The 24,909-nt window shown below is 40.9% G+C and overlaps 4 protein-coding genes across 4 annotated transcripts; all 4 read right to left on the bottom strand.

Annotated features, from left to right (window-relative positions):
* Window positions 1-1,780: 1,780 nt before the first annotated feature.
* Window positions 1,781-3,062, bottom strand: LOC149274129 (small ribosomal subunit protein bS22, mitochondrial-like). The gene is made up of 3 exons (XM_089505804.1): window positions 3,011-3,062; window positions 2,337-2,773; window positions 1,781-1,879 (listed from the first exon to the last, which is right to left on the bottom strand). Exons 1-3 carry the CDS (start codon window positions 3,060-3,062, stop codon window positions 1,781-1,783), a joined length of 588 nt encoding a protein of 195 aa, XP_089361930.1.
* Window positions 3,063-6,124: 3,062 nt separating this feature from the next.
* On the bottom strand, window positions 6,125-12,627 carry LOC149274128 (cyclin-L2-like). Its single transcript, XM_089505796.1, has 11 exons — window positions 12,406-12,627; window positions 10,962-11,036; window positions 10,720-10,829; window positions 10,192-10,312; window positions 9,955-10,019; window positions 8,429-8,528; window positions 8,024-8,128; window positions 7,779-7,920; window positions 7,573-7,690; window positions 6,749-6,838; window positions 6,125-6,476 (listed from the first exon to the last, which is right to left on the bottom strand). Exons 1-11 carry the CDS (start codon window positions 12,625-12,627, stop codon window positions 6,125-6,127), a joined length of 1,500 nt encoding a protein of 499 aa, XP_089361922.1.
* A 1,974-nt stretch (window positions 12,628-14,601) lies between these two features.
* Window positions 14,602-16,903, bottom strand: MRPL20 (mitochondrial ribosomal protein L20). Its single transcript, XM_089505802.1, has 4 exons — window positions 16,817-16,903; window positions 15,969-16,079; window positions 15,401-15,478; window positions 14,602-14,775 (listed from the first exon to the last, which is right to left on the bottom strand). Exons 1-4 carry the CDS (start codon window positions 16,901-16,903, stop codon window positions 14,602-14,604), a joined length of 450 nt encoding a protein of 149 aa, XP_089361928.1.
* Window positions 16,904-18,066: 1,163 nt separating this feature from the next.
* Window positions 18,067-23,648, bottom strand: LOC149274126 (uncharacterized). The gene is made up of 4 exons (XM_089505774.1): window positions 23,452-23,648; window positions 20,149-20,698; window positions 19,319-19,516; window positions 18,067-18,216 (listed from the first exon to the last, which is right to left on the bottom strand). The coding sequence occupies exons 1-4, from the start codon at window positions 23,646-23,648 to the stop codon at window positions 18,067-18,069; spliced, it is 1,095 nt and encodes a 364-aa protein (XP_089361900.1).
* Between the last annotated feature and the right edge of the window lie 1,261 nt (window positions 23,649-24,909).

The following is a 24,909-nucleotide window of genomic DNA, read 5'->3' as shown; positions in this document are numbered from 1 at the left end:
TGGGACAAGCAGGACAGTCGTCAATACGGAAATAAAAATAAAAAACTGAGCGCAATACCTTGTTACATTATGGAGTTGGACAAGATCTGACACATTACTCATTGTACAGCGCTGCAGAATATGAGGGCACTATATAAATCTTGTATGCTGCTTTTGCCCTGTTTTATTTAAATTATTTTATTTTTTTTCTTTTCAAACCTATTTGACGGCACCCAAAACTAGTAACCCCCTAACGATAAGCAACACATCTTCTCAACCCAGACAGTCTACAGAATTCTAACGTAAGCACCCATCGTTTCCTCTTGGCAGTCGCTCCTTCGAGACCTAGACAGCTTGGATGCCTCGGAGGTTTCCCATACTCATAAAATACACACTCAAGCAGCTGGCGCAGGAACAGGACAATATTTGGTGCTATCAAATACAATGGATGCCTTAAAAAAAAGCATAACATACAGGGCTATAAATAATAAACATTAATATTTTATCCAAGGGGAAAGCTGATCGCCTTTAGGAGTCAAGAAGGAAAATAACTTAATAGCATAATAGCTTAGGAAATCCGTAAATCGCTTAATTGTGGGATTTTTGGCTTCTTTTGCATCAAAAGCAGTAAGGACAGGCAGAAGGGTTGAACTTGACGGATTTAGGGGGTTTTTGAACCAATATTACTATCATCAGTCTGTTTTGGGTTTTTTTAGCACATAGGCAATCTGATTGTTACCTGTAGGGGGATATTTGGATTGTCGTTACACAATCCGTATAAATGCAATGGGCATGCTGGGCACAGTGGGGTTAATGTGTGCTGCTGTCACCATCTGCTGGCTGCATACGAGAACTGCAAGCCGGCATTAAATCCCATAGGAGGCTACAAGGCGGTTTGAATGTCAGCTCTGCAACTTTCCCTTTGATTTTTTCTTTAACTATAGTTTCTGTGAAACCTTCACAAAGGAGAAATAAAGTGACAGAGGTTTATATGCTTAACATACTAGAGAGTGAAATTATTGACCCTTGGCTATTTAAAACATGTCTGTTCTGTATAGCTATAGTAAAAAATTGCCTTGAATCCATGAGACATGTCTAAAGCTTTTATACAACATAGAAATCTAAAATGAACACCTTAAACATCGGCAGGCAGAAACAGAAGGGCTGAAGAATGAACAAGAAGCCACTATGCTAACCCTTTATGGGAAATAATATGCCATTGAATGACATAAACCTATTAAATTACCACAAAGTCAGTTCTGAGGAATGGCTTCTTATTCAAGCATATTCATTCATCATATATTTTTAGCTGCAAAGGGCTAACAAATATACTTGTTTAACACATAGGTAAACATCAAACATAAAAGTACTCACACTACTGGCTGTACCACGTTGGCTGTAATCAGCTTCTGCTGTGGAAACCACTTCTAAGAACATCAGTTAGATCTCTTTTGGTGTGATTCGGTGTGCAATGGCTAAGACGCTGTGTTGTGACCGTGAGCTACTCTTGCTAAGCTTGTATGTGAATTGAGCAGTATCAACTGAGAAAAAAAAACGAGCAGCATTTCTAAGTGAACAAGTGAAGCAGGCGTAATTTGCTTTACTGAGACAGAAAAAAAATGTATGTTGGCATTACTGCCTCTCTAAATAATGTGTGTGACCACTTGCCCTGTGTCTCTGTGCAGTGGATGGATTCTATACATCTCAAGAGCACGGTATGTAACTTATATATCTTATTTATTGTACAACAGATTCTCAAGAGACTATAATGGAAAAAAGGGTCATTCTTATTTAATGGACTTCAATGCTTCACATATATCTTTGGTGTCTGCCAGCCTTCCGGGGCTTTTTTCAGCCCTGCCTTCATCCATATTCTTTTTAAATCTTTTTCAAAACGTGCCTGGAGAAAAACAGAATGAATTCTTAAATTAGTGTTTTGAAGGGAGTTTGAAGTAACAACGGCTGTCAAGTGATACGATATTACATTATATGACATTTTTTGTTGTATTTTCCTCAGTGAGAGAAAGTGTTAGCCTTTCACTACAAAACAGTGCTTGTTCTTTCCACTTCCTAGCACAGCAGGTATTGTGTCACCTCTGGTCCCAAACCACACTAACCTGCTAAGCATGCTAATGTCCCACCAGCATGAGGTAGAGCAGTTAGAAGGATCTGCGGACCATGGGATCATTACATTACACATAGGTAAACCACAAATTGTATAATACAACATACTGATAGTCTAATGGTTCCTAAGCACAAGTATAGTTTAACATCTAAAAGAACTATACCAGAATGGCGTGTGATGAAAGAACAAATACAAGGATTGTATATGTTGTATCGCACACTCGGTTGCCCACCTGTTTCCGACGCTTACGTCCATCATTTACTTTACGCCGGAGGAATTTTGTTCGCTTCATTAGTTTCTTGTACTTGTGTTTGTTCATTTTCCTCCTTCGGATCTTTAGGACGTTTTTGCATTGCACTGCTGTCCTATCTTCCCTCCCGTCACCCACTTCCTCTGTGTCTTGGTGAGAAGGGCATTCATAAGGTTCTACATTCTCTTGAGGTTCTTCGTGTGACTTAATGCCTTCTAACTTTGGCAGAGAATAGCGGGAGGCAAGTACACTTTCCATTGGAGAGATGGACATCATCCGGGGCACCAGAATGTCGTCCAGTTCTCGCTCCAAGCTATACCAGGTTGTGGAAGGTACGTGTTGTCTCTGTTGCTGGCGAGTGCTGTAGAATACTGACAGGGGTTTGTAGTTTGTACTTGCACATCGTGGCAAAAGGCAACCTAAACAAAGACCAAATGTTCAAGAAGCTCCATCTAGATCAAGCTGGATAACAAATAAAAACATATGTTTAAAACTATAATATATAAGAAGTTCTGTACACTGAGACCATTTGATTTTGTAATGAATTAAAAAGAATCAATCACATTTTGTGTAAAGTGAAAATAATAGGCTGCGCGCCACTTTAAAAGCGTAAGCAATTTAACCACACAACGTGCGTCAGTTATTTAAGTCTTTACCGGTAAGCCGCGTGGCTTTAGTAAATTGTGAGGTAAGCCGTGCGAGCCACATGTTGGAGAGGATTTCTCAGTCACAACCCCTACAAGAAATAACACAGAAGAGTTAATGCCCTCTCTGTTTAGAGAGCTATACAATAAAAATGCTGATGTTTACCCTGCTTCTTATTACCACAAACCTTTGGTAGCAGCCATTTATTACTGGAATTAAACCATTACCACCAAGCAACCCCATCCATATGCATTTTAGAGGTGGGATGGCCGCATGCCGCCACACAGCTGGTGCTACACTGCAACTCCCATCACCCTCGGCCAACTGCAGGGCGCTGGTAGATCTGCATATAGGATTAGACAGTGACACACACACAGCTTCACAAACGACAACCACCAGACAGTACATTCATACTGATACAATAATGCCATTAATTCAGATCTGACCTCAAAACTCATGAGTTCCTTTACAACGGCGTGCACTTCCTCCTCTGCACTGACACATCCTGTCCGTCCCGCAAACACTTCCCCAACTCTACACGCATCCTTAGTTCTGGCTCATTTTGCTCACTAGTGACATCTAGTGTTGAAGAGCGGCATTGCAGCGTTATAGATGCCACAAACCCACAAGAGTTCTTTTAAACCTGGATGAATAAATCAACAGGAAATGTGAATTATAATTATCCCCAGCAAGCTATTGTTACACATATTATTATTATTCACCAGTCTGGTTAATAGAGACATTTACAGAACAGTCACTTATATTACAAGAATGAACTCACTAGCCACAGTGACACTTCAGCGGCAGATCAGGTGCAGCGGCGTGCGGCCACCAGCTGTATATACCCGGCCGCACTCTACATGAGCATAAACATTTAAATTATAGAAAAGATTTATTTTCCTTCCGTCTCCGGTGTGATCCAATGGATTCCCATGAAGATGTGCGAAAGCTTTTTAGAGAAAGCAACCGTGAAAAAGCTGTCCTACAGTTAGAATGTAAAAGTAAGACTCTTAAGTAAGCGGGACATGAACTGGGAGCGTGTGAAGACCCTCACTCCTTTACCAATTTATTATCACCGGGAACTTTAGGGGTTTTGAAAAAAAAGAAACACATGGGGCCGGCTGATAAAGCAATCCGTGCCGGCAGTCAGTGGGATTGATAGAAATAGGTGTGGATTTTCAGTAGGCGAAAATGTATTCAACTATTTAGAAAGCAATTTGTTTTTAATTTAAATCAATTCCACGTGGACAATAAGGCCCCCTACATGACAGAAATCACACCTATCCCCAAGGTATTGGATTACTGGGACTCAGTTAACTCACCAGAACCCTTCATCATAGTGATGAAGATCACCAATTAGGGATATTTCTTTATGGCTATAAAATTGTTCCCTGGAGTTTCCTCCTACTCTCCAATAATTACTGATTTGCAAAACAAACATAGCAGCATAAACAAGGGTTAATGGCTGCCCAGTATGAACGCTAGAAGCCATTATCCATTGGAACCAGATTTGCAAACCTTATAGGGTTCATCGTGCTTTTCTAGCCCAATGGTTTGCTTTGTAACCAAGCGTTCATAAAGCCCCCTGCGTTGAAAAGTGACAGCCGTTACTGGGTTCCAGTGACATGACTTGATCTATACATTTGCTAGCAAAGAACTTAAACAGCAGGGAAACGGCATCAATTTTTTATCCTTCTGCATCTGGGATCCAACTGCAGATAGGGGGGTATTTCAAGCTTCAATTACCAAGTTAGATATCTGCAGTTTGTAATGGTTTTCTTGAAGCCGGCCATGGCCTTAAAGGCACAAACATCACGAGAAGCAATAAACCGCATAGTTCTTACAGACACACTAATCATAGGAGCGAGATATAGCGAGGCAGTTGTGTTCATTTCTAATATTTCAAGTTTTCAGTGTAAGTTTATAGGAACGACCTACAGTGTCAGTGTGTGCTTTATTTCAAACAATAACTATTTATCCTATGGAGAGCAGCATACCATGGGCGATAGATCAATTATATTCCAGTTGTGAACTCCAGATCCATTGTCCTTCCATTAACTTCCAGTCCTGCTGAAACCACCTTGTACCAAAAAGGAATATCCCAAAAAGTCCAGTATCCGAATTGTGTTAAGAGTTGAAATGTCTCAGGTTCGTTTATATTCAACTAAAACATTTCAAGGCCTTTTGAAAGCGCGATAGGTCTGATAGAAGTTTGCGTTCTCAGAACATTATATTAAAGAAACAATGAATCTATACACGTTAAAATAATATTCAGACACTGTTGTATTAAATACAAATTCCAATACTTTAATGAAAAGAAAAAGAAATACAACTTGGATATACCAATAAAACCGATACGGCCTGGCTGACTGGTATTCACATATCTGTTAGCAGAACAAACCGTTCTTTGAGCTATCAATGTCCTGAGTAGAATTGCATGTCTCCTTTCTTTTAGTAAAAAGACATACAGGCAATATGAAATGTCTTGGGAATGCTCGTGGCCAGCACGCAACATTCTCGAATATAAAAGAATCCGCTTTAAAGTAACAGGTCCAGCTACTTATCACAGAGATCCGTGCACAACTCGTTATCCTCTATATTACATGTATATTTACAAAAAAGAAATAGGGGGTTACACTAAAGTCATAGAAAGAAACACATCAGGTATTACCTAATATAGGCAGAGTATATGAAACAAAAAAAAAACAAAACATAACTGTACAATGTATCGGAAAAGCCATTCTTATGGGAAAAATGTGTCCTGTTATAATCTGTAGTCAATTATAGATTCCGTCGGTATTTTCCAATACTAGCATATCTGCTAAATCGAAGTCTGTCTTTTTCCAGCGGTGGGAATCTGCATTTTGTAAGTTATATTGCAGTCACACAGCAGAAAAGCCATCTAACCTGTAATGATTAAATTAAAAAATAGCAGCCAAAACAAGCCAGCGAACTATTGTTAGAAAGTATTTAGTTTAGCACCAAACAATATAAATGCCTATCCCGTAGGAACATTGTCAAGACTAAATACATTTTTATTATTAGCCAATACAAGTTACTTGGCACTGAACAACTCAGAGATTGTATTTTAACAAGTCAAGGGGATTGTCCCAATAAGAACGCGGTTATCTTCTGTGGTGGCTGTGCCCGGAGTAATCCCGGTCGTAACTCCTGTGGCTGACTCGCTCATAAGACCGTGAGCGCTCTCCCCGGTGCTCGCGATAGTAGTGGCTTTTCTTTTTGTACTTTTCAGAATCCGGGCTCTCCCTTGAACGGCTGTGGGAAGGAGAGTAGCTCCTGCTGCGTGTCCGCCTTCTCTTATGTCCTGGGTACTTGTAGTCATTACTCTTGCCGTAAGAATGACCTTTTGAGCTTTTGCCAGTACCATGGCTTGGTTTTCGAGGGGGAGAATCACTTCGGCTCCGGGAGTTGCTTCGAGATTTTGAACCGCTGGATGTAGAATAGCTTTCACTTTTTCTATTTATTAAAAAAAAATTTATGAGAATAAAAAACAAAACAAAACAAAACCCACAACAGGCTACCTACAGGTTAAGCAACCAAAGAGACAACCTGCTGCTCTCTCCAGTAACTCACAGTAAAGCTTGCATGCTAATACTGGAGGTGAACTATAGGGCATCGTGGAGGAAACGCGAGCTACCAGCTCACTACCAACCATGAAACTCTTTAAGCATCCTACGATAAAAAGGGCTGGCTGAGCACGAGTTCTGTATGCTGCCATCGTTACTCACCTCTTTGGAGATACAGATCGGGAATGGGATCGGGAGTAACTCTGATCTCTGTTTCTGCTGCCACTTCTACTGTCTCTCCCTTTTGCTATTCTGGTAACAGAAAGAAAGCAAAGTTCACTTAATGTAGCTGCAAAGTTAATCATAAAAAACACTGCAAATTACATCAAAATTAGCAATTCTAGAAGTAACCCTTTTCAAACCTCAAAATGTATAAACCATACACCATCTTTGAGCGGCATTTCAGGATTCCCATCACTTTTTCAATCAGTACAAGCAGAAGACGCAGTGCAGTGTTCAGCACATACACACACTAGTGAACCAGTGAGATCATCCAGTTTGGTTTTCTTTCATACCAAGATAAATCAACAAAATTATGATCTCCTATAAAAGGGTAAATTAAATATTTGGAACCGTCAAATAGCTTTTTTGACAGCCAGCACTAAACCTGATGCATGTAACAGTCAGTAAGACTTAGCTTTTATTCATCATTCAAAACGTAATGACACCGAAGCACAAATTTTGTTCTGTGGATTAGGTCCAAATAGGGCGGACAAAACACATTACGTGCAGGTTGATGTATGCCTTACCACGGAACAAAATATATGCTACCGAGTCATTGTATTTTAAACTATGAATAAAAGCCAAGTTTTACTGACTGCTACATGAGGATTGTGATCAGCTGCACCCAGCTTAGTGCTGGAAGTACAGAACAATTGAATTGCTTTCTTCTTTGTGTTCCGTTTTGGATGGGCTGGGGACCCATATCTGTTATCTGGTGGATTTGGTGCCTAATACCTAAAATATCATATGAATTGAAGACTTACCCATTTACAGGACTTGAAGATTGTGGTCTCTTGGTCCCATCTATTTTTCTTTTGACATTTTTTAATAAGTTTACATGAAGTGGTGACGATTTACTTGATTTGCCTTCCTTTGGAGAATCTGAAATTGAATAAGACAGGTTCATTACTGCTCACACACACACACACACAAAATATAAAGCTACACATCATCCAAATAAAATACTAACCATTTTTAGAGGAAGGTGAAAATTCCGGAGCAGTGTCCAAACATGGGGTCCCATCTGGTAGAAGCCCTTTGGCCTTAGCTTTAGCTTCCTCAAGGCTTTGCTTTCTTTTTTCCACTTTACTTTCCAGCGCCGCCAAATCAGCCTGCAAAACGAGATACTGTGCTGTCAAAGCAGAAGTACCCAATAATATAAGGGCACGCATTCAACAGGCATTTAAACGAAAAGGCGAAACAAAAAACACGTACCTTTTTGCGTGAATAGAGCTTTATAATCTGAAGGCAGATCTCCCTAATGTCCTCTTCAGATGCACCAAACAGGAGGAACCAATGTGGACGATTGGGCAGAGGAATCTAAAAGATACATATTTCCTACGTGACCCACAAGGTTTGCCTTTCCATACAATATAAACTAGTGTTGCGTCTGTATGTGTAAATGTACATGTGTTTTGCATTTGTTAACCATCTTTAAAGTGCACAGTGCTGCATATCATGTGTTGTCACTTTGTAAGAAAATCTAGATATTAGGAAGGAGCACAGGGCTCTTCAGATGTTACTACAAGTACTCAATCCACTCCCCATATTACAGAAATCACTGTACGGCTATGCCTTTCACTGCAGATATATATATATATATAAAGTTACAACACTCACTTCTAGTGTCCTGGCAGCCAGGTAAATGCAGGCACATGCAATGGTTTCAGGATTGAACCTCACAAAAACGTCTGTGCGAAGGCTGTCATTCATGTAATTCCTGAAACAGAAAGCAGGTATCGTATTGCTTTGTGGTTACTCTTGACATTTGTGTGCTGGGATGTATCTATAATTTCCCAGTGCGTAAATACAGGAGAGAATAAAAAGGCCAAGCTATTCAGGATGGAGAACCCATTTTAACTTTTGACTGAATGACTGGATTACTGAATATTAAGAAAGGACACTTAAGTATGAAACCGAGCAATATTTGTTTCTCTCTAGAAGGTCCAGCAGCTGAAGTGGGTCCACAAAAGGTGACAGTTCAGTGATAAAATTTGACACGTCAAACTCTGCACTTTTGGTTGAAACACCATCAGCAATTTCCAGATTCTTTTTCTTCCATGAGGATTTGGCTTGATCCATAATGACCTTTTCAAGTTGAAATAACCAAGTTATTTTGCACACGTTCAAAATCAGTAACGTTTCATGCAAAAAAAAAAAAAATACAAACTACAAATTGGTAAACAGACTTAAGATAGGCTGCTTATAGACTTACAATATGTATTAACAGATACCATTTCAATAACAAATCTTGAATGTTTTACAGTCTGTAGCTGTCATACATTTTAGTTGTTATAACACAGTAAATAGTATAATTACAAATTAAATTCTAGCTGTGATAGGACAGACAGGTAATAAATGAGAAGCACAAAAGGAGCCATGGCCCCGTTACTCCACTGTTCGTATACCACCTGACCAGAGGCAGCCTTCTTTCTGGGGAACCTGCTTGGGACTGACTGAAGACGGCAGCTATCCCTGCACCAAAGCGCTTGGACAGCAGAGGAGAAGTCTTAGTCACTTACCCTCAGAGGCTAGCCTTTGATCAAAAGAGTACAGAAAACAAATGTTAAAATGGGCTCTCCATCCAGCAAGAACATGTACCAGACAAGATCAGTTAGAGGATATATTACAGCAGCCCCCCCCCCCCCCCCCCAATCACATCCCTTCCCCACAAAGCAGAAGCAAGACCAAACAACTGTTGATGCCACATGCAATGCTGGAATTATACGTTACATATCTTTTAACAATTTTAACATACCCCTTGAAAAATTACAGATTTTTATTCTTTAAAAAAACAAAAGAATTTGCAGTTTAAGAAAAATAATTTACAATAATCCATGTAACTAAAGTACAATATATGCAACCTTAATAGGGTCTCACAATATTTTTCCCAACTGATCTGAATACACCACTCCGCTTCATATTTGGGAAAGCTGAAGCGAATCTCATGCAGCATTTCCCTTCAGTCAATGGCAATCAGATCTTCACAGAGAACACTGGGAAAGAGCTGTAACTGAATGGACTGCAATGCCAATAGGGTTCATACATATTGGCCAGCAGTGACCCACAGACCTTGTTAGCAACAAAAAGGTTCACATTTTAGACATCAGTGATCACTAGAGTAAATGCCGGAACAAGTCACTTACCATGAAGTCTGGGCCAGATATTTATTCTTTTCACATTCCAACACCTGGAGGTACATTACAATGATCTGGGGGGGGGGGGAAAATCAAGGCATTTATAACACAAAAATTTTTATGCCAACCCGACAAGGAATGTTACAACGTTATACTTGTTTTTAAACAGTAAATGTTTCATTAGCATATTACCAAAAAACAACATTTTGCCTAAACGTGCAGCGTTGAGATGGCAAGAGTATTCACCTTGTGAGGATGCTTGACGTGGACACAGAAGCCCAGTTCCTTCAAGACTCTTCTCTCTGCTTTAATAATCTGGTTCTTTAGGTTAACATACTCCTGATCCAAGGTTAACGGTACTGGTTTCCTGTCAAAAAGGGGTAATTATTGATAACGGCTCCTATCTACAAGAATCTAGTTACTTGGAAAAAGCTGGAACCCTGCATAACTGTGTTTATAAGAAATAACATTGTAAAGAGAGAGAGAATGCTGTAGCACAATTTAACCCCCGACAAGATGGGAGACTCTATGAAGATCTTAAAAGTAGTTTTCACTTTGAAAACTTTGCAATCAACTCGTCAATATATATAGGGAGCAGTTTATCTACAATTATACGTAACCAGTGATGCCATTACGACTTGATACCTAAAGTATGCATGCTGCTCATCAGCCGCTCAGGTAAATCCGAAAGCTGTCCAGCAAGATCAACAAGTCCCTGCTCAGAATAACTCACATCACATCCAATCGCTGCAACGCCTACTATTTGGAACTTACTGTTTTTCTCTCAACTGTCGAAGGCGGTAAAACACATTGATCACATCTCGGATGCGCCTCGGTGCCTCCTCAATTTTCGATGCCAAGTGGACACAGGCCATTGAAACATGCTGGGGTGGGGGAGACACGCAATTAAAACACCATATCTATCACGCATATACTTTTACCTTATCATCTAAACAAATGGCATGCACTAAACACGTGTTCCTAAATAGTTGAAGGTTGAAGGTGGAGATGGTTACCTCCATGGAATGCTTTACAAACGATTTTGTATAGAAGAACCGCTGGAACAACACCTGTCCTGTAGCCATGGCAACCTAAAAAATAAATATGAGGATCATTAGAGGAAAAAAAAAAAAAAGAAAAAAAGAAAATGGTGTTTTTTATAGCACCAAATTAAGCAGCGCTTTTTACAGTTCATAAATGCAAAGGTCTGACAAAACCCGAAGCGATGGTCTGATGTACTGATGCGTAAAGACGGCCCGGATCACAAGCTTACAGCCCACCGAAAATACAGCGATGGATGGAATTCTTTTAAATAAGCAAATCGCTGCCACCGTGTCAACTGCGTGTATAACCTGAAGAACGACAGTCTGTGCAAATCAAAGGCAGCTAAATAACTCTAAAGTTTTCTTATGGACCACCCCCCTCAAAAAAAACTTATAGATTAAACAAAGAGCGAAGTTTAATGTTTGCGCTATAAGCCATCGGGTTCTCCGCCGTTTTGCTTCGATGTAAGAGCGACAGCCGTGTACGAGGAAGCGGGCGGCCGCCGTGAACTCCCAGGGCGGCGAGGAAATGGAAAAACAAAAAATTCCACCGTGGAAAGGAGCGGTAACGACGCGCGCTCCAGATCCACGGGGCCGGAAACAGAACAAAGCCGCAGCTGCCTTCAAAACTTGCGTCACACTACGGAGCCCTAATCCGCCGGCCAGGGGTTACCGGTGATTACTGGTTTTCTCACCAGGTTACATCACTGACATTTTTTACGGGTACCTTTAAAGCTGCAGCAGTTTAATAAAAGGAACAAAGCCCGGCATGCGTTACGGGAAGCCGGGGTCTAGCATGTAACTTCGTGACGGCTACACGCAGTGTGATTACATGTACCGCATACAAGCTTACAGAGGTCTTAGGATCAGCAGTGATCACGTATGACTATGTCTCCTGTACACGTACAGGGGATGTGACAGATCGGTCACACAGATACTGTGAGAACACACAACACTGAAAAGCAATGCGCTTTAGAGGTCTCAGTGGTCTCCTCTTCGTGGTTATATAAATAAAAGCCATGTTTCGGAGGCGATTACCAAGAATTAAGTACTAAGCTCCTCCTCACCTGTTGTTTCTGTACGTCATATTGTTATGTTTCATAACACTTGTTTTGTTCTGTCTACCCATTGTACAGCGCTACATCATTTGATGGCGCTACATAAAAAGATTAACCCATAGCTGCCCGGCGTGGACTCGTAACCTAACGCAGGCAGCACTGAGGGTTGAGTGGCAATGTAAAGGCTCGTACACCCCCGCCGCACATACTCTACCAGGCCCTCATTGTCTGGCTGCGCCCTGTAACTCCAGGCCAGGCTCTGTCACTCAGTCTAGGCCAAAGCCGGGAACCCGCGACCACAACGCCGTGGAAGGGTCAATATAAAGCTATTTCAGGCCCACGGGGCCTGCTGGCCTCACCTGAGGAAGTCGCAACAAAATGCCGGCTGCCTGAATGAGCTCGCAGCCCACACAGCGAAGGTCCATCTCCGTGTCCATGTCGAGACCGTCTACGATGGACGGCGTGAGGGCGCATTTTTCCTCGGGCATAAGACAGTTCTCCAGAGAAATCAGGACGCCAGAGTACATCTTGTCGCCAATGAGGATCCCGTTGGTCGGTGCGGTGCTAGTAACGGCCGCCATCTTATCTATTTTCTCCCCAGGACTTACAGCGCGGCTCTCACTGTCTACTCTCTACAGAATTCCCCAACCAGCCTGGTGCGCTCTGATTGGCTGTCGCCGCCACCGCTAGGGTTCTTACTGGTTCACCCACTTGTCTATCAAAGTTGAAAAAAAACTGGTTTCGAAATGGCGTCACGAAACGTGCCTTAACGGCTTCCCACCTAGTCCCACCGTCATTTCCGGCCTTTTGACTCATACTTGCGCTATGATAAACAAAGAGCTCTAAACACTAGAGATATAACCTTCAAGCGAAATAGAGGCGCTTATATATTTCAAATCTTAATACAATGTCGGCGCTTAAAAGAATTACAGGCCTGTGCAAAGACCAAGCGGTACAATGACAGTACAAAGATATGAAACCCAAAGCAGGGGCCCGGGTTGGACTCTTTAGTAAAAGGCGATGCCATTTATTGAGTCAACATATAAAAAGATGTAGTCACATCAGCTTTCAGAACCTCGGAGGTTCTTTCTTCAGATGAAGCCAAAGTGAAGAAAAGAGACACCCAAGGCCCTGAAAACATAAACATTCAGCTAAAGACCAAATTGAGACTTATATCCATTGTACATCACCGCGGAATGTGATGGCGCTATATAATCCAACATATAACTGTACTTGATTTTTGCCCGGAAACTCCGGCTTAAGTGCTGCTTCTCTGAGTCACTCAGGAGAACTTCTGGTTGCGGGAACTGCTCTCTCTACCCCATTAAGAATAGTGGGGGGGGCTCCGGGGCGGCATATAACGATCTATAAAAGCGATTCCTATTTTACCAATTGAATAAAGTTTGCATTCCAGAACCAGTTCAAATACTCACAGCCGCCGCAGCCACTCACAGAGTCCAACTCCCCCGAAAAAGCGTCAGGTGCTCAGCAAACCGCAGGGTCGGATCCAAAGTCCTTCGCCGAAATCACACAATCCATAGTTAACCACAAGCGACAAAGCCGATGGATGCCAATGCAGACCGTGTAAATCTTATATTCGCAATGAAGTACACAAAAGGACATGGAGCTGGATGCGTTTCACATACTAACATTGCGGCCATTCCTGCTTACGTCTTTACCCGCAACCTAAATTTCCCTTGGTGTCCTGCTGGGAGATCTTCAATCACCCCAACTGGCCCATTTACACTATGGCGGCCGCCCCAATTCAGCAGAGCCTATATAGACTATAAGAAGGCATGGGGCCTTTTAATACGATGCAGACACCAAATGTACATCGTTGCCTGCCAGTTTAAATTCCTTAGGACTTACTATTACTTCCTAGTGGTTGTTTGGGCCACTTCTGTTACTAGGACATAAAAATATCTCTCTGAGCAGCTCGGGTGATGCTTTTACTAATTAAACCTCTCATTATACCTGGAAGGCACAGGCATAAATCTGTATATACTACTCATGCATCATTCCAAAGTATTTATTACTTTTAGCACATCCGGAGCATATTTTTTGAATGATTTAGACTCAAACACCACCTAAATGACACAAAGGCAGACATTCTCATGTTTTATTGTCAAATGTTTGTATGGTTTTGTACATAAACAATAATAAGCTTATACCACCTGGAGCAATGCTGTGTTTTCAATGTGAAAGTAATGTTTCCAAAACATGTAGTCAATCAACAAAATAATTAGATCATGTCATCGGAAGGAATGGTATGGTTTTTGCTGTAAAGGAGAGGTTACCGGCTGGTGTCCCCGCTCCACGTGGCACATTTCACTGGCGCACAGGCACTCAGCGGCTACAACCTAGGACTAGTATTAAGCGATGTAGCCGCTAGGACCACATAGGAAGCCTACGGACCTGGATAATGCCAGTCGCAGCAGGAGAACGACCTTTGTTTTCAAAGCAACGTTACCCTTATAATAACTAAAAAGGCAATGACATAGAAAACATTTTTCTCTCCAACAAGAGTTCTCTCTCTCTTTTTAAGGGCCACGTAGTTAGTTATAATGCACCACTCTAGAAAATATTCCTTCCGGTTCTTTTCCATCCCCAAGGGCTGAAAGGAATCCTTCTTCTTTCCTTCTCTTGGCTAAAGCAGCCAAAGATTTAAAGGTCTTTGGTTCAGTGATGGCCAAATCTGAGATGACTTTCCGGTTAAGGGCCACTTGACACTGGAAATCACGCAAGAGGAAAAAAATCAGATTACAAAAGGTTTTCGCTATTTCTAGCAGCATGAAAACTTTCCTGTAGCCCTATACATACCCCTGAAATAGATGTTCTTTGACAGCATGGTTATAGTCTATTAAATTCCTTAAACACTGCTGGACAGTTTATAAACCAAGTCAGCACAACATACATTATAGATAACTATGTTCATCTGAGTGAATGTAACTATTTTGGTAACAGATACATAAGTTTGGGGCCATTTAGCTGTTTTCCTGGAAAACAAGGAAATTTCTAGATGTAACATAATTACGAAAGGGTTTTCTAATGATCAATTAGCCTTTTAAATTTTAACTTGGATCAGCAAACACAACGTGCCATCGGAACACAGGAGTAATGGGAGTGATAAAAGGCCATTGGGACACAGGAGTGATGGGAGTGATAAAGGCCTCTGTGCACCTATAAAGATATTCCATCAAAAATCAATAGTCATTTAAAACATTAACCCTGTCCGCACTGGATTTCTGATACGTTTCATGTTATTTTAATGGACAAAGGTTGCTTTTCTTTAAAAAACAAGGACATTTCTAAGTGACCCCAAACTTCTAAATGGTAGTGTATGTATTTACTTACCTTGACAAGGTTACATATCAGGGCAGGATACTTCATGCCGTGTTCCCGAGTTGCTCCAGCGATTCTGTTTATCCACAGCTGTAACGAGTAATAAAAATGCTAGCACAACAGACACGGCCTTCTTTTATGCTTTAAGTAATGTCTATTTTCATCTTTTATGAAGCCACCTTAATTTAAGGCTAACCAAAACTAGATGTCTACTTAGTTTCTGAGTTGTATCACCAATGGATCTCAAAGCCCTTACTTCACTACGCCTCTAACTGCTATGAGGAAGCTGAAAGCAACGCATACATATGAAGCAAAATATAGCAGAGGACTGTATTAAATCAACACAGAACCATAATGATTTACTATGAAGATGAGCCTTACCACAACAATCAAAATAAGGAGAAAGACATTAGATTTAATTATATGGCGCCAGCAGATACAATAGGTGAAAATAATTAAAGACAATTTTAAACTGAAAATAACATTTAACATGTTAAGAGCATTTCCTATATGGAGAAAAATGAACAAAAAGCACATTTAACCCTTTCCATGCCTTTTCACTGACACATATATATATTACCGTTCTCATAATGCACTTCTTAGCCCTTCTGGCCTTGGTAGAATAAACAAAGGCTCGGCGGACAGCTCGCACGGCCAAGCTGTAACAGCGATTCTTCCTTCCACGAAAGTGCTAGAAATAGACAAAATAAGTAAAAATAAAAAACATCACATGAATTAAACATAAGGCTTTGATCAAGGGCAGTAAGCGATTTACTCTAAGGATACAGTAAACTAACATTTTCTGGTTTTATTTTGTAATCGCAATACAGATGATCAAGTTATCGAATAGGTTATAGAATTTAAAACAGTTTTGCCAAAAATGCATTACTTCGATTAAGGAGAAGTGCTGACCTAAAAATGTGAAATCATCGTTAATCATTGTGGTTTTATATGCTATACACCTACTACAGACACATTAAATAACCGACATATTAAAGGGACACGCAAGTTTCACAGGGAGCCCCCTATACAATCAATGCATACAAAAGGTATGGAATGTCCGTTTAACCTGCCCCGACCCGTCTATGAAAGCCACCGGTGGAAATATTTGCATTTTACTTAATTAGTTTGATCTGTAATTTTAATCCTGACAAATACCGACATGATCAAAGCGCGTCCTTCTGCTTTATGACCCCCAGCCTTTCCTAAAATTAAGATTATGATTTGCAGTGTAAAAATAAACCTATAAAGCCACCCGCTCCACACAGAGGACCTTGGTGACCCCAATTTACCCATTTCTTAGGACTATGGGAAATCCAGCATGCTGAATTAAGACCACCGCTGCCCCAGAGAACACATTTTATGAGGATTCTTATTTAAAGAGAATTTGCAGTCTGTGTGGCTATTAAGTATAACTTATTCACTTACCCGGGCATGTTTCAGCACTTCCTGCACCTTCCAGTAACGATCTGGACCTCGGCTGCGAACCCAACGAGATAAACTAAGAAATACCATGTTTTGCCCTTCACTAACCACACCAGATGCCCTACACAATCATGGAAGCGCCTACTGTGAACACACTGACATTTACGCTCAGAGCTCTAAACACAAGTTACAAACAGCTCTGTTAGATGTCCTCGAAACAGTAGCCATGTTGTCGAAGCCAGATATATAGAATGCAAAGAGTGTTGGTCTACATACAAATGGCGCCGTCTGTAGAGCGCCGGACGTAGAGGACGACCTATTGCACCCCTCTAACCCGCTGTCAGTTTCTATTGCAGTCTCTTCTGTTTACATCTCTACGCAAGCACAGCACGTGCGTTCTACGCACTGCACGTCTTTCAGAACAAACTTTATTGAATGCCTGACGTCTGAAAATTAACAAAGCCTAGTATTGCAGTATGTGATGATAGATTTTTGCATTGGACCAATATTTATTTTTTTTAGTCCAATTAAAATATAGATTTCCATGTGCTGCAAAGTTGTTGTTTTTTGCATTAATTCTACTAGATATTTGTAACATTTGTAACATTTTCAGACCAAAATTGTTCTGAGAACCCGCTCTATTGCCCCGATGTCCCCATTTCCCCAGTGATATATGATGGCGCTATTTAAATCAAGAAATATTTTTTTTCTAGCCACTTTAATGGGCAGAAGTATATCACAGTGTTCTACAGCTGTAAATGTCCCAATAGCACATACAGAAATGTGTTTATAGCTTGAAGTGTGTAAAAAAAACAAAACAAAAAAAAATTTCTTTAATATATAGCTTTTTTAGAGTTATTATTATTATTATTTAGCCCCAACAATTCCCACAGCACTTTTTACAGTCCATACATTCAAAGGGTCTGACAAAACTAGAATTCACAGTCTATGGTGAACTTATTCATTAGGTAAGGATGGACCTGCTCACAAGCTGACTATATAGCTACACGTGAGATTGTAAGCTCGTTTGAGCCGGGCCCTCCTTACCTGATGTTTCTGTAAGTCCCCTTGTTATGTTATATACTACTTAATATGTCCTATTTAGCCGTTACACAGCACTGTGAAATATGATGGCGCAATATAAACATACCCGGGAACTCTCCAGGTTTGACCGGGAGAACACCGGGAGAAACACCACTTCTCTGGTTCTCTGCGGGATGGCCCATTGATGTCAGCGGTAACGCCCACTGACATCAACATGCCTGGGCACCATACCTGGGCACTTCTGAGCTCCGGCTACCTGGAGCCTGCCCTTGAGAGACGCAGTCAGAACTTGCCGCTGACGTCGGTGGGCAGTCCCATGACGTCGGTGGTCGGTCCCGCTGACTTCGGGAGCATTCCGGCTGACATTGCGAGAAACACCCCCATTTAATGGGGAAATGAGGAGCGGGGCATGTCAAGACCCCGCTCCCTCGACCCGGAGGATTCAGGTATTGACCCGGAGAAGCGGTGCGGTTCAAACCCAGAGAGTTCCCAGGTATGCTGGGCACGTGCGCTGCTGCAATACAATTTCTATTATCGTAGAAAGGAAATTCGCAGTAACCCAACAGAATCTTTTGGATTCTGTACTGGAAATACAGTCAGCCTAAATCCCCTGCTGTGTGTAACATACAGGGCAGCCTTCCGGCCATCAGCTGGGCAAATATAGCTGCGACGAAACCGGGACCAATACAATAAAATTAAAGTTTTATTAGGAAGAAGGACCGACAGATCTTATCTGCATCAGTGTCTCTGAACCACTACTGCAACATAGAAACTCATTCCAAAAGTGATTTTTCCTCCAGAATTACAACTTTTTTGTAAAAGAACAAAAATAAGATTAGATATTTCCTTTAAGAACATAATTTTCACATGAACCCATAGACATTAGTGTAGCTGTTGCGGGAGTTCCTCCTGACATCACATGACACACGCCATTTTTGGAGGGGAAGTGGACGGGGAGTGGGTGTGAACGACCCAGAGTTTCCGCGGAGTGACCAGGAGAAGTGGCGAAACTCATATCCAGTTGTCAGACCACCTATGTCATTGACGGCCACTGACCTTAAAGTGCCAGGACCCAGTCCAGCCCGGATTTAATGCCAAAAAATTCTCAATCTGGGAACCATCATCCTTTATTCTTTAATTGAGATATATATATATATATATATATATATATATATGTATATATATTGCTACCAATAGCAACTTGTAACACCTTCAACAAACCAATACCCGCCGAATAGTAGAATTCATTTGCATAAATTGGCATCATTCTACTTATTTGACCTTAAGGAGATAGCAGAGATGAAATTGGGAGGGGCCCAGACATTTTTGTTTCTTTTAAACGTATTTATAATATATTTAACAAAGCAGTAAACAAGTTATAACCAGTAAAATAAAATAAAATAATCAAAGGCAATTTAAAGTGCTTGCAATTGTTCCAAAGTCTTGCAAATATCGGGATACTGCTTTGTGTCCCCAGATAGACGCTCTCTGCATTGGAGTCAGATTGAGATTATCTCTTTGGTTGAGGGATGCGCCATTCTGAACAAGCAACTCTACGACAGGCAGGTGACCTGCGCCGGCGGCTTTGTGTAATGCTGTACGGCCATGCTTGTCCTGAACATCGACCTGTGCTTTCTTTTCCAAGAGTAGTCGGACCACCTAGGAGGGAAGGTGAAATGTCACTTGCAGTCCAAACACTCCATATGAGCTATAACAAAGCAACACAATTTAATGAGGTCGATGGTTGGCTGGAGTAACTCCATATTTACTACCTTCATCTTAGTTAAAAAGTTTTGGCCCATGAAATCTTAATTTACTAAATATTTAGTAAATGTTTCAAATTCCAAAGGTTACATTTCAGCTGTTTACTATTTTAAACACAATAGGTTTCTATCCCAGGCACAGATTGTACTTTTTACTGACTTGGATTGAAAATGTATGTCCGTCACAGATTAGACTGTTAAGAAATAGCATTGAGAGTCCTTTGTAGTCCCCAAAACACAAAAGAAAATACTACACAACTAAACCTGGCAACCTTTTTTTCCCGATAAGGGCTATCTCTGGAGCCTAGTCGGGTTCTGGCAAACAAGACCTTATACTAAGAATCCTCCAGCTATAGTTTTTGTTCCTATGAAAGATCAAAGGATTCCATTGTACAAGAGCTGATCTTTCCTTCCTCATGCATTGTCATTATGTACTTTATGTTCCTTGTTTGACGAAATGTTGTTGCCCTAGTTACAATGACAAATTGCGACATATCTTAGATCGTTTTTGTCGCTCTGCAAACATACCTCTAAGCTGCCATTACCAGCTGCCATTGCAATTGCCGTCTGTCCCAACTGGTCTGTGACATTAACGTCGGCTCCGTTCTCTAGCAGGTAACTCAGAGTTTCTAGCTTCCCAGTTTCGGCAGCAATGTGCAATGGAGTAAGACTTCCGGACGCTCTCAGGTCAAATGGGGCTCTGCGTTCTTTCAGCAGTTCCATGATATGGAGTTGGTTGTTCACCGTGGCCCAGTGAAGAGGGCTCCATTGGTGGTCATCTCCTACACAAGGGTCTAGGCCCTGTTTCAGCAGCAGTTGAGTAATAAGAGTGTGTCCGTTGGCCGCTGCCAAGTGAAGAGGTGTAAGACCTTCCTTGGTTCTGGCACTAGCTTTGGCTCCACGTTGAAGAAGCATTTCTGACAGGTGTGTGTGGCCACTCCAAGCAGCATGGTGGAGAGGGGTGCATCCAGAGTCATCCTCGCTGCTGATTAATGCTCCTCGCTGAATTAACAGCTTTGCGGAGGCAAGGTGTCCATTTGTTGCAGAGCAGTGTAAAGGTGTCCAGCCAAGTCTGTCCCTAACAAGACAGAAGAAAATATTTTTATAGTAATACATAGCAAACCCATAAATTAACCCTTTTATCATCTCTAAGTATAGTCAGGAAACATGAGTGCTTGACATTTTTCATATTTTAGACATATTTGATTGATTCATAATGATTATCGTATCAGTGGCATAACACAAGATTTTGAGGCTTCCCGTATGCTTTGTCAAAGGGTCTGTGTCAATTAATGTATCCCACTTTGCAATAGCACCAGAAATCATAAAAGGGCCAACTGTGGCACCTTGGAGGTCCCCTAAAGCATAGCAGAGATAATAAACTATTAAACTATTTCCCAAGTGAACCCACCAGACATCACCCAAGCAAGCATTGTGCCAGTAAGTCCGTCTTGTTACATAGCATTGTCATATTCTGAAGGACTGGCTGTTCTTGCTTCTCAGCAAACAATGCTATGCAAATACATCTTTTCAAAGAGGACGCATCACTTCAAATCGAAATCTGATATCTTATATAAAAACAATTGAATTGAGACATAATTGAAAGTGGCGTTCTACTTAAACAAAAGGTGCTCTTTACGCTAAGACAAAAACAAATAATTAGATCTTGTGTTTTATTTAAAAAATACTTTTGAGTTCATAGTTTAAAGTTTATTTGATGTTGCAATGGCAACAACCTATCAACATTCACTACTGTTGCTGAGTAAGCCATTGTGCAGTTGAGGCTAATGCCTGACTTAGGCTGGCTCGTCAAGTGGATGAGTGCGACCTGGAGCCGAGCTGGCTCAAGCTCATTCTCATCTTAAGTGTTCTGGTCCTCGTGCACATCTGTATGAACATATCCATGGACAAATACGTCTTGATGAGCCAGGCTTCTTGGAGGTACTATTCTACCGCCTCTGCTGTTATTTATTTCATGACAAAATGCAGCATTAGAAATGTCATTCCTAGTCTAAGGTGGCTAGATTTTTTAAATTAAATCTGGGGGCAATTTATATGATTTATAGGCAGGAAAGATACACAGTATTAGGTTCACAGAAAAAGAAATGGACCCATAATAAAGGAAATATCTAAATGGTAAATATATATATTTAATGGTATTAAAATAAAAAAAGTAAGTTACCAAAAAGAAAGGTTTCAGAGACAAACAGACATGGGGATAATGTCACTCTAGTCACCCTATGCCTGAACTGCTGAATACCCAAATCCTTCCCAATATCTGTTCTTTAATTGTGTATCAAAACTGCCTCATTCTCATTTTTCAGGACATGCCTTGCATGTGTCACACAAGACGTCACTGATCGGTTCTTACCGTAAAAACGTATTGAAAAGTATGCCTTGATATATGAGTTATTCTTTTTGTTGACTTGTCTAAACTTTGCAGCCAGGAGACTTTAGTAATTAACGCATGCAACATATTGCTATGAATGACACCCAGCCTGACAAAGGATTACAAATGTGAATGGGCATAATACATTGTGTGATTTGGGATTATTGAAAGCGTCACATCTTTACAGTTAAAGTGTGAATAAGCTTAATAGGGTCAAAAATCACAATTTTGGTTAATCGTAAATATACATGTACAGCCTTACAAAGCACGGAGCGAACGAAGCCCGAAAGGATTCAGGTCTTGTCCCGGAGAACCGAAGGAGCAGCGCTCAGCCCAGGTATGCTAATTAGACAAAATGAAAAGATATCGCCGTTGTCAAACCATATGGTGTCGGAACAGTAGTATTGTGGTCACTTGACACATACTGTTGCTGGGCTTTAATTTGACAGAGTTTAATTTGAACTCCATATGTTCTAAGTGCAAAGATCATTGGCACCCCCTACATTTTTTAATTAGAATAATGTTGTATGTGAGGTACAGGAATAAACGGGTAGTCTCCATGAAGAAGATTAGCCAGAAGTAGCAGATATTTAAGCCTGGACTCGCAACTCCTCATGGTACCCCCAAAACACAACCCTTAGTCTACTTGGTGGTGGGTCAGGAACATAGCATATTGGCATTATGAAGATACGGTATACTATCAACCAAGTTTAGGGCCAGTGCAGATAGAGACTTCACCCTACTGGAACCAGCATTTTTTATCTTCTGTAGACCGTATACAGACATGAATAGAAAGTTAAACTTTCTGTTGAAAGCCTGAGATGAACTCTAGAACACAAGGCTAACTGAGAACGCCCACCAGTTATACTGCCTAGAACTCTAGAGCACAAGAGGATAACTGGAACACCCACCAGTTATACTGCCTAGAAAACTAGAGGATAACTGGAACACCCACCAGTTATACTGCCTAGAACTCTAGAGCACAAGAGGATAACTGGAACACCCACCAGTTATACTGCCTAGAAAACTAGAGGATAACTGGAACACCCACCTGTTATACTGCCTAGAACTCTAGAGGATAACTGGAACACCAACCTGTTATACTGCTTAGAACACTAGAGGATAACTGGAACACCCACCTGTTATACTGCCTAGAACTCTAGAACACTAGAGGATAACTGGAAAACCAACCTGTTATACTGCCTAGAACACTAGAGGATAACTGGAACACCCACCTGTTATACTGCCTAGAACTCTAGAACATTAGAGGATAACTGGAACACCAACCTGTTATACTGCCTAGAACTCTAGAACACTAGAGGATAACTCTAACACCAACCTGTTATACTGCCTAGAACTCTAGAACAGTAGAGGAAACCTGGGACACCCACCAGTTATCTAAAGGTTCATGACACACAAATTTACTGAATGACCAGTCATACCTGTCATCCACTTTCTCTCCTTGTTGCAGCAGTAGTTTGACAAGGCGCGTATTCCCATTCCAGGCGGCCAGATGAAGAGCTTTCCATTCCCCATTTCCAGGGCAGGGCTTATCCGGCACATTCAACTCCTCATACAATTCGAGACATCGACGCGCCAGCTCAGCTTGGGGGCTCATTCTTTCTACTCTTTCCTGCATAGCGAACACCTGAAAGTACAAACATTTCCAATCAGTGTCCCCAACGAATTCATGAGTAATGAGTATAGAGGCATGCAAGTGTTTTGTGTCTAATACACCCTACCCCATATTTCCATGAGTTCAGAGCCTAAGGCTTTATAGACCTTTGTTGGTAAACTCGGTGTTGTTTTCGGTGATAATCTAGAAAGTACAGGTATAGCAATTAAGATGGCTCCTCGTAATAACATGCCAGGCCCCATGACCTTTTCTGCTAAATTATTTACTAAACCTTGTTATTTGTATGGCTTGGAGGAAAGAAGAGAGATGAGAGATGTGATAGTAACACTTAAATACTCAAAGAGATTTAACAAAGTAAAGGAGGGAAGTTTATTTCGATGGAGGAGAAGTATTAGAACAAGAGGTCATCATCTAAAGGGGCTTAGATGGAATGTAGGGAAGTTTTATGTTACTGAGAGGGTGGTAGATACGTGGAACAGCCTCCCATTCATGGGATAGGCATATGGCTACCATGAATCTAAAATGAGACCAAGGACTGATTATGGTCTTTACATCTGAAAAAATTGGCAGAATGGGTCTTATCTGCAATCTATTTAAAGGTATTGGGAATATAGTGTGTCTTGAAATACAAGCCCTCCCAGACATTCCTTTTAACCTGTCATATAAATATTATTATTTTTGTACATTATTAATGTTATGATTGTCGTACTTATGTATCAGCTATGAATATACATTCTTTAGCAAGTGAGTGTGTTCAACAGACCACAATATTGGTCATACCTCCAGCGCTAAAAATGCTGGCTAAGCATAATGGGAGTTGACATTGATTATGCACTTTAACCTCTTAAATAGCAGCTTGCAGGACAGATCCTAAGGACCAAGAGATACTATTATTCAATTTGTAAATTCACTATTGAGTAATCAATAATTACTAAACATGTCACAGTATATATATATATATATATATATATATATATATATATATTCTATATTTGTATTTTTTACTATTCGTGTGACTCTGTTCTTGTTACCAGGAGACACTGATAAAGCTAAAATGTACATATTTGTTGGTGGCTTCACAAAAAGCAGAGAGCTGCAATAAATCAAGCTTATTGATCACCTGTTTGCGCTGTACCTTCCAATATTATACTTAAGGTCTCACGTTACCCATTATTGTAGAGACAAAAGCACGTCTGGCTTAAATGACATTCTCCAGACTTCCGGACTATATGATCTTCAAGGCGCCAGCCAAGTTAGAAAATAA

The sequence above is a fragment of the Sceloporus occidentalis genome, unplaced genomic scaffold (assembly GCF_023333645.1).
Source record: "Sceloporus occidentalis isolate IW3139 unplaced genomic scaffold, rSceOcc1.0.p SCAF_346, whole genome shotgun sequence".
Taxonomy (NCBI): domain Eukaryota; kingdom Metazoa; phylum Chordata; class Lepidosauria; order Squamata; family Phrynosomatidae; genus Sceloporus; species Sceloporus occidentalis.
Note: the sequence above shows the minus strand (reverse complement) of the source record. Positions and strands in the feature narration are given on the sequence as shown.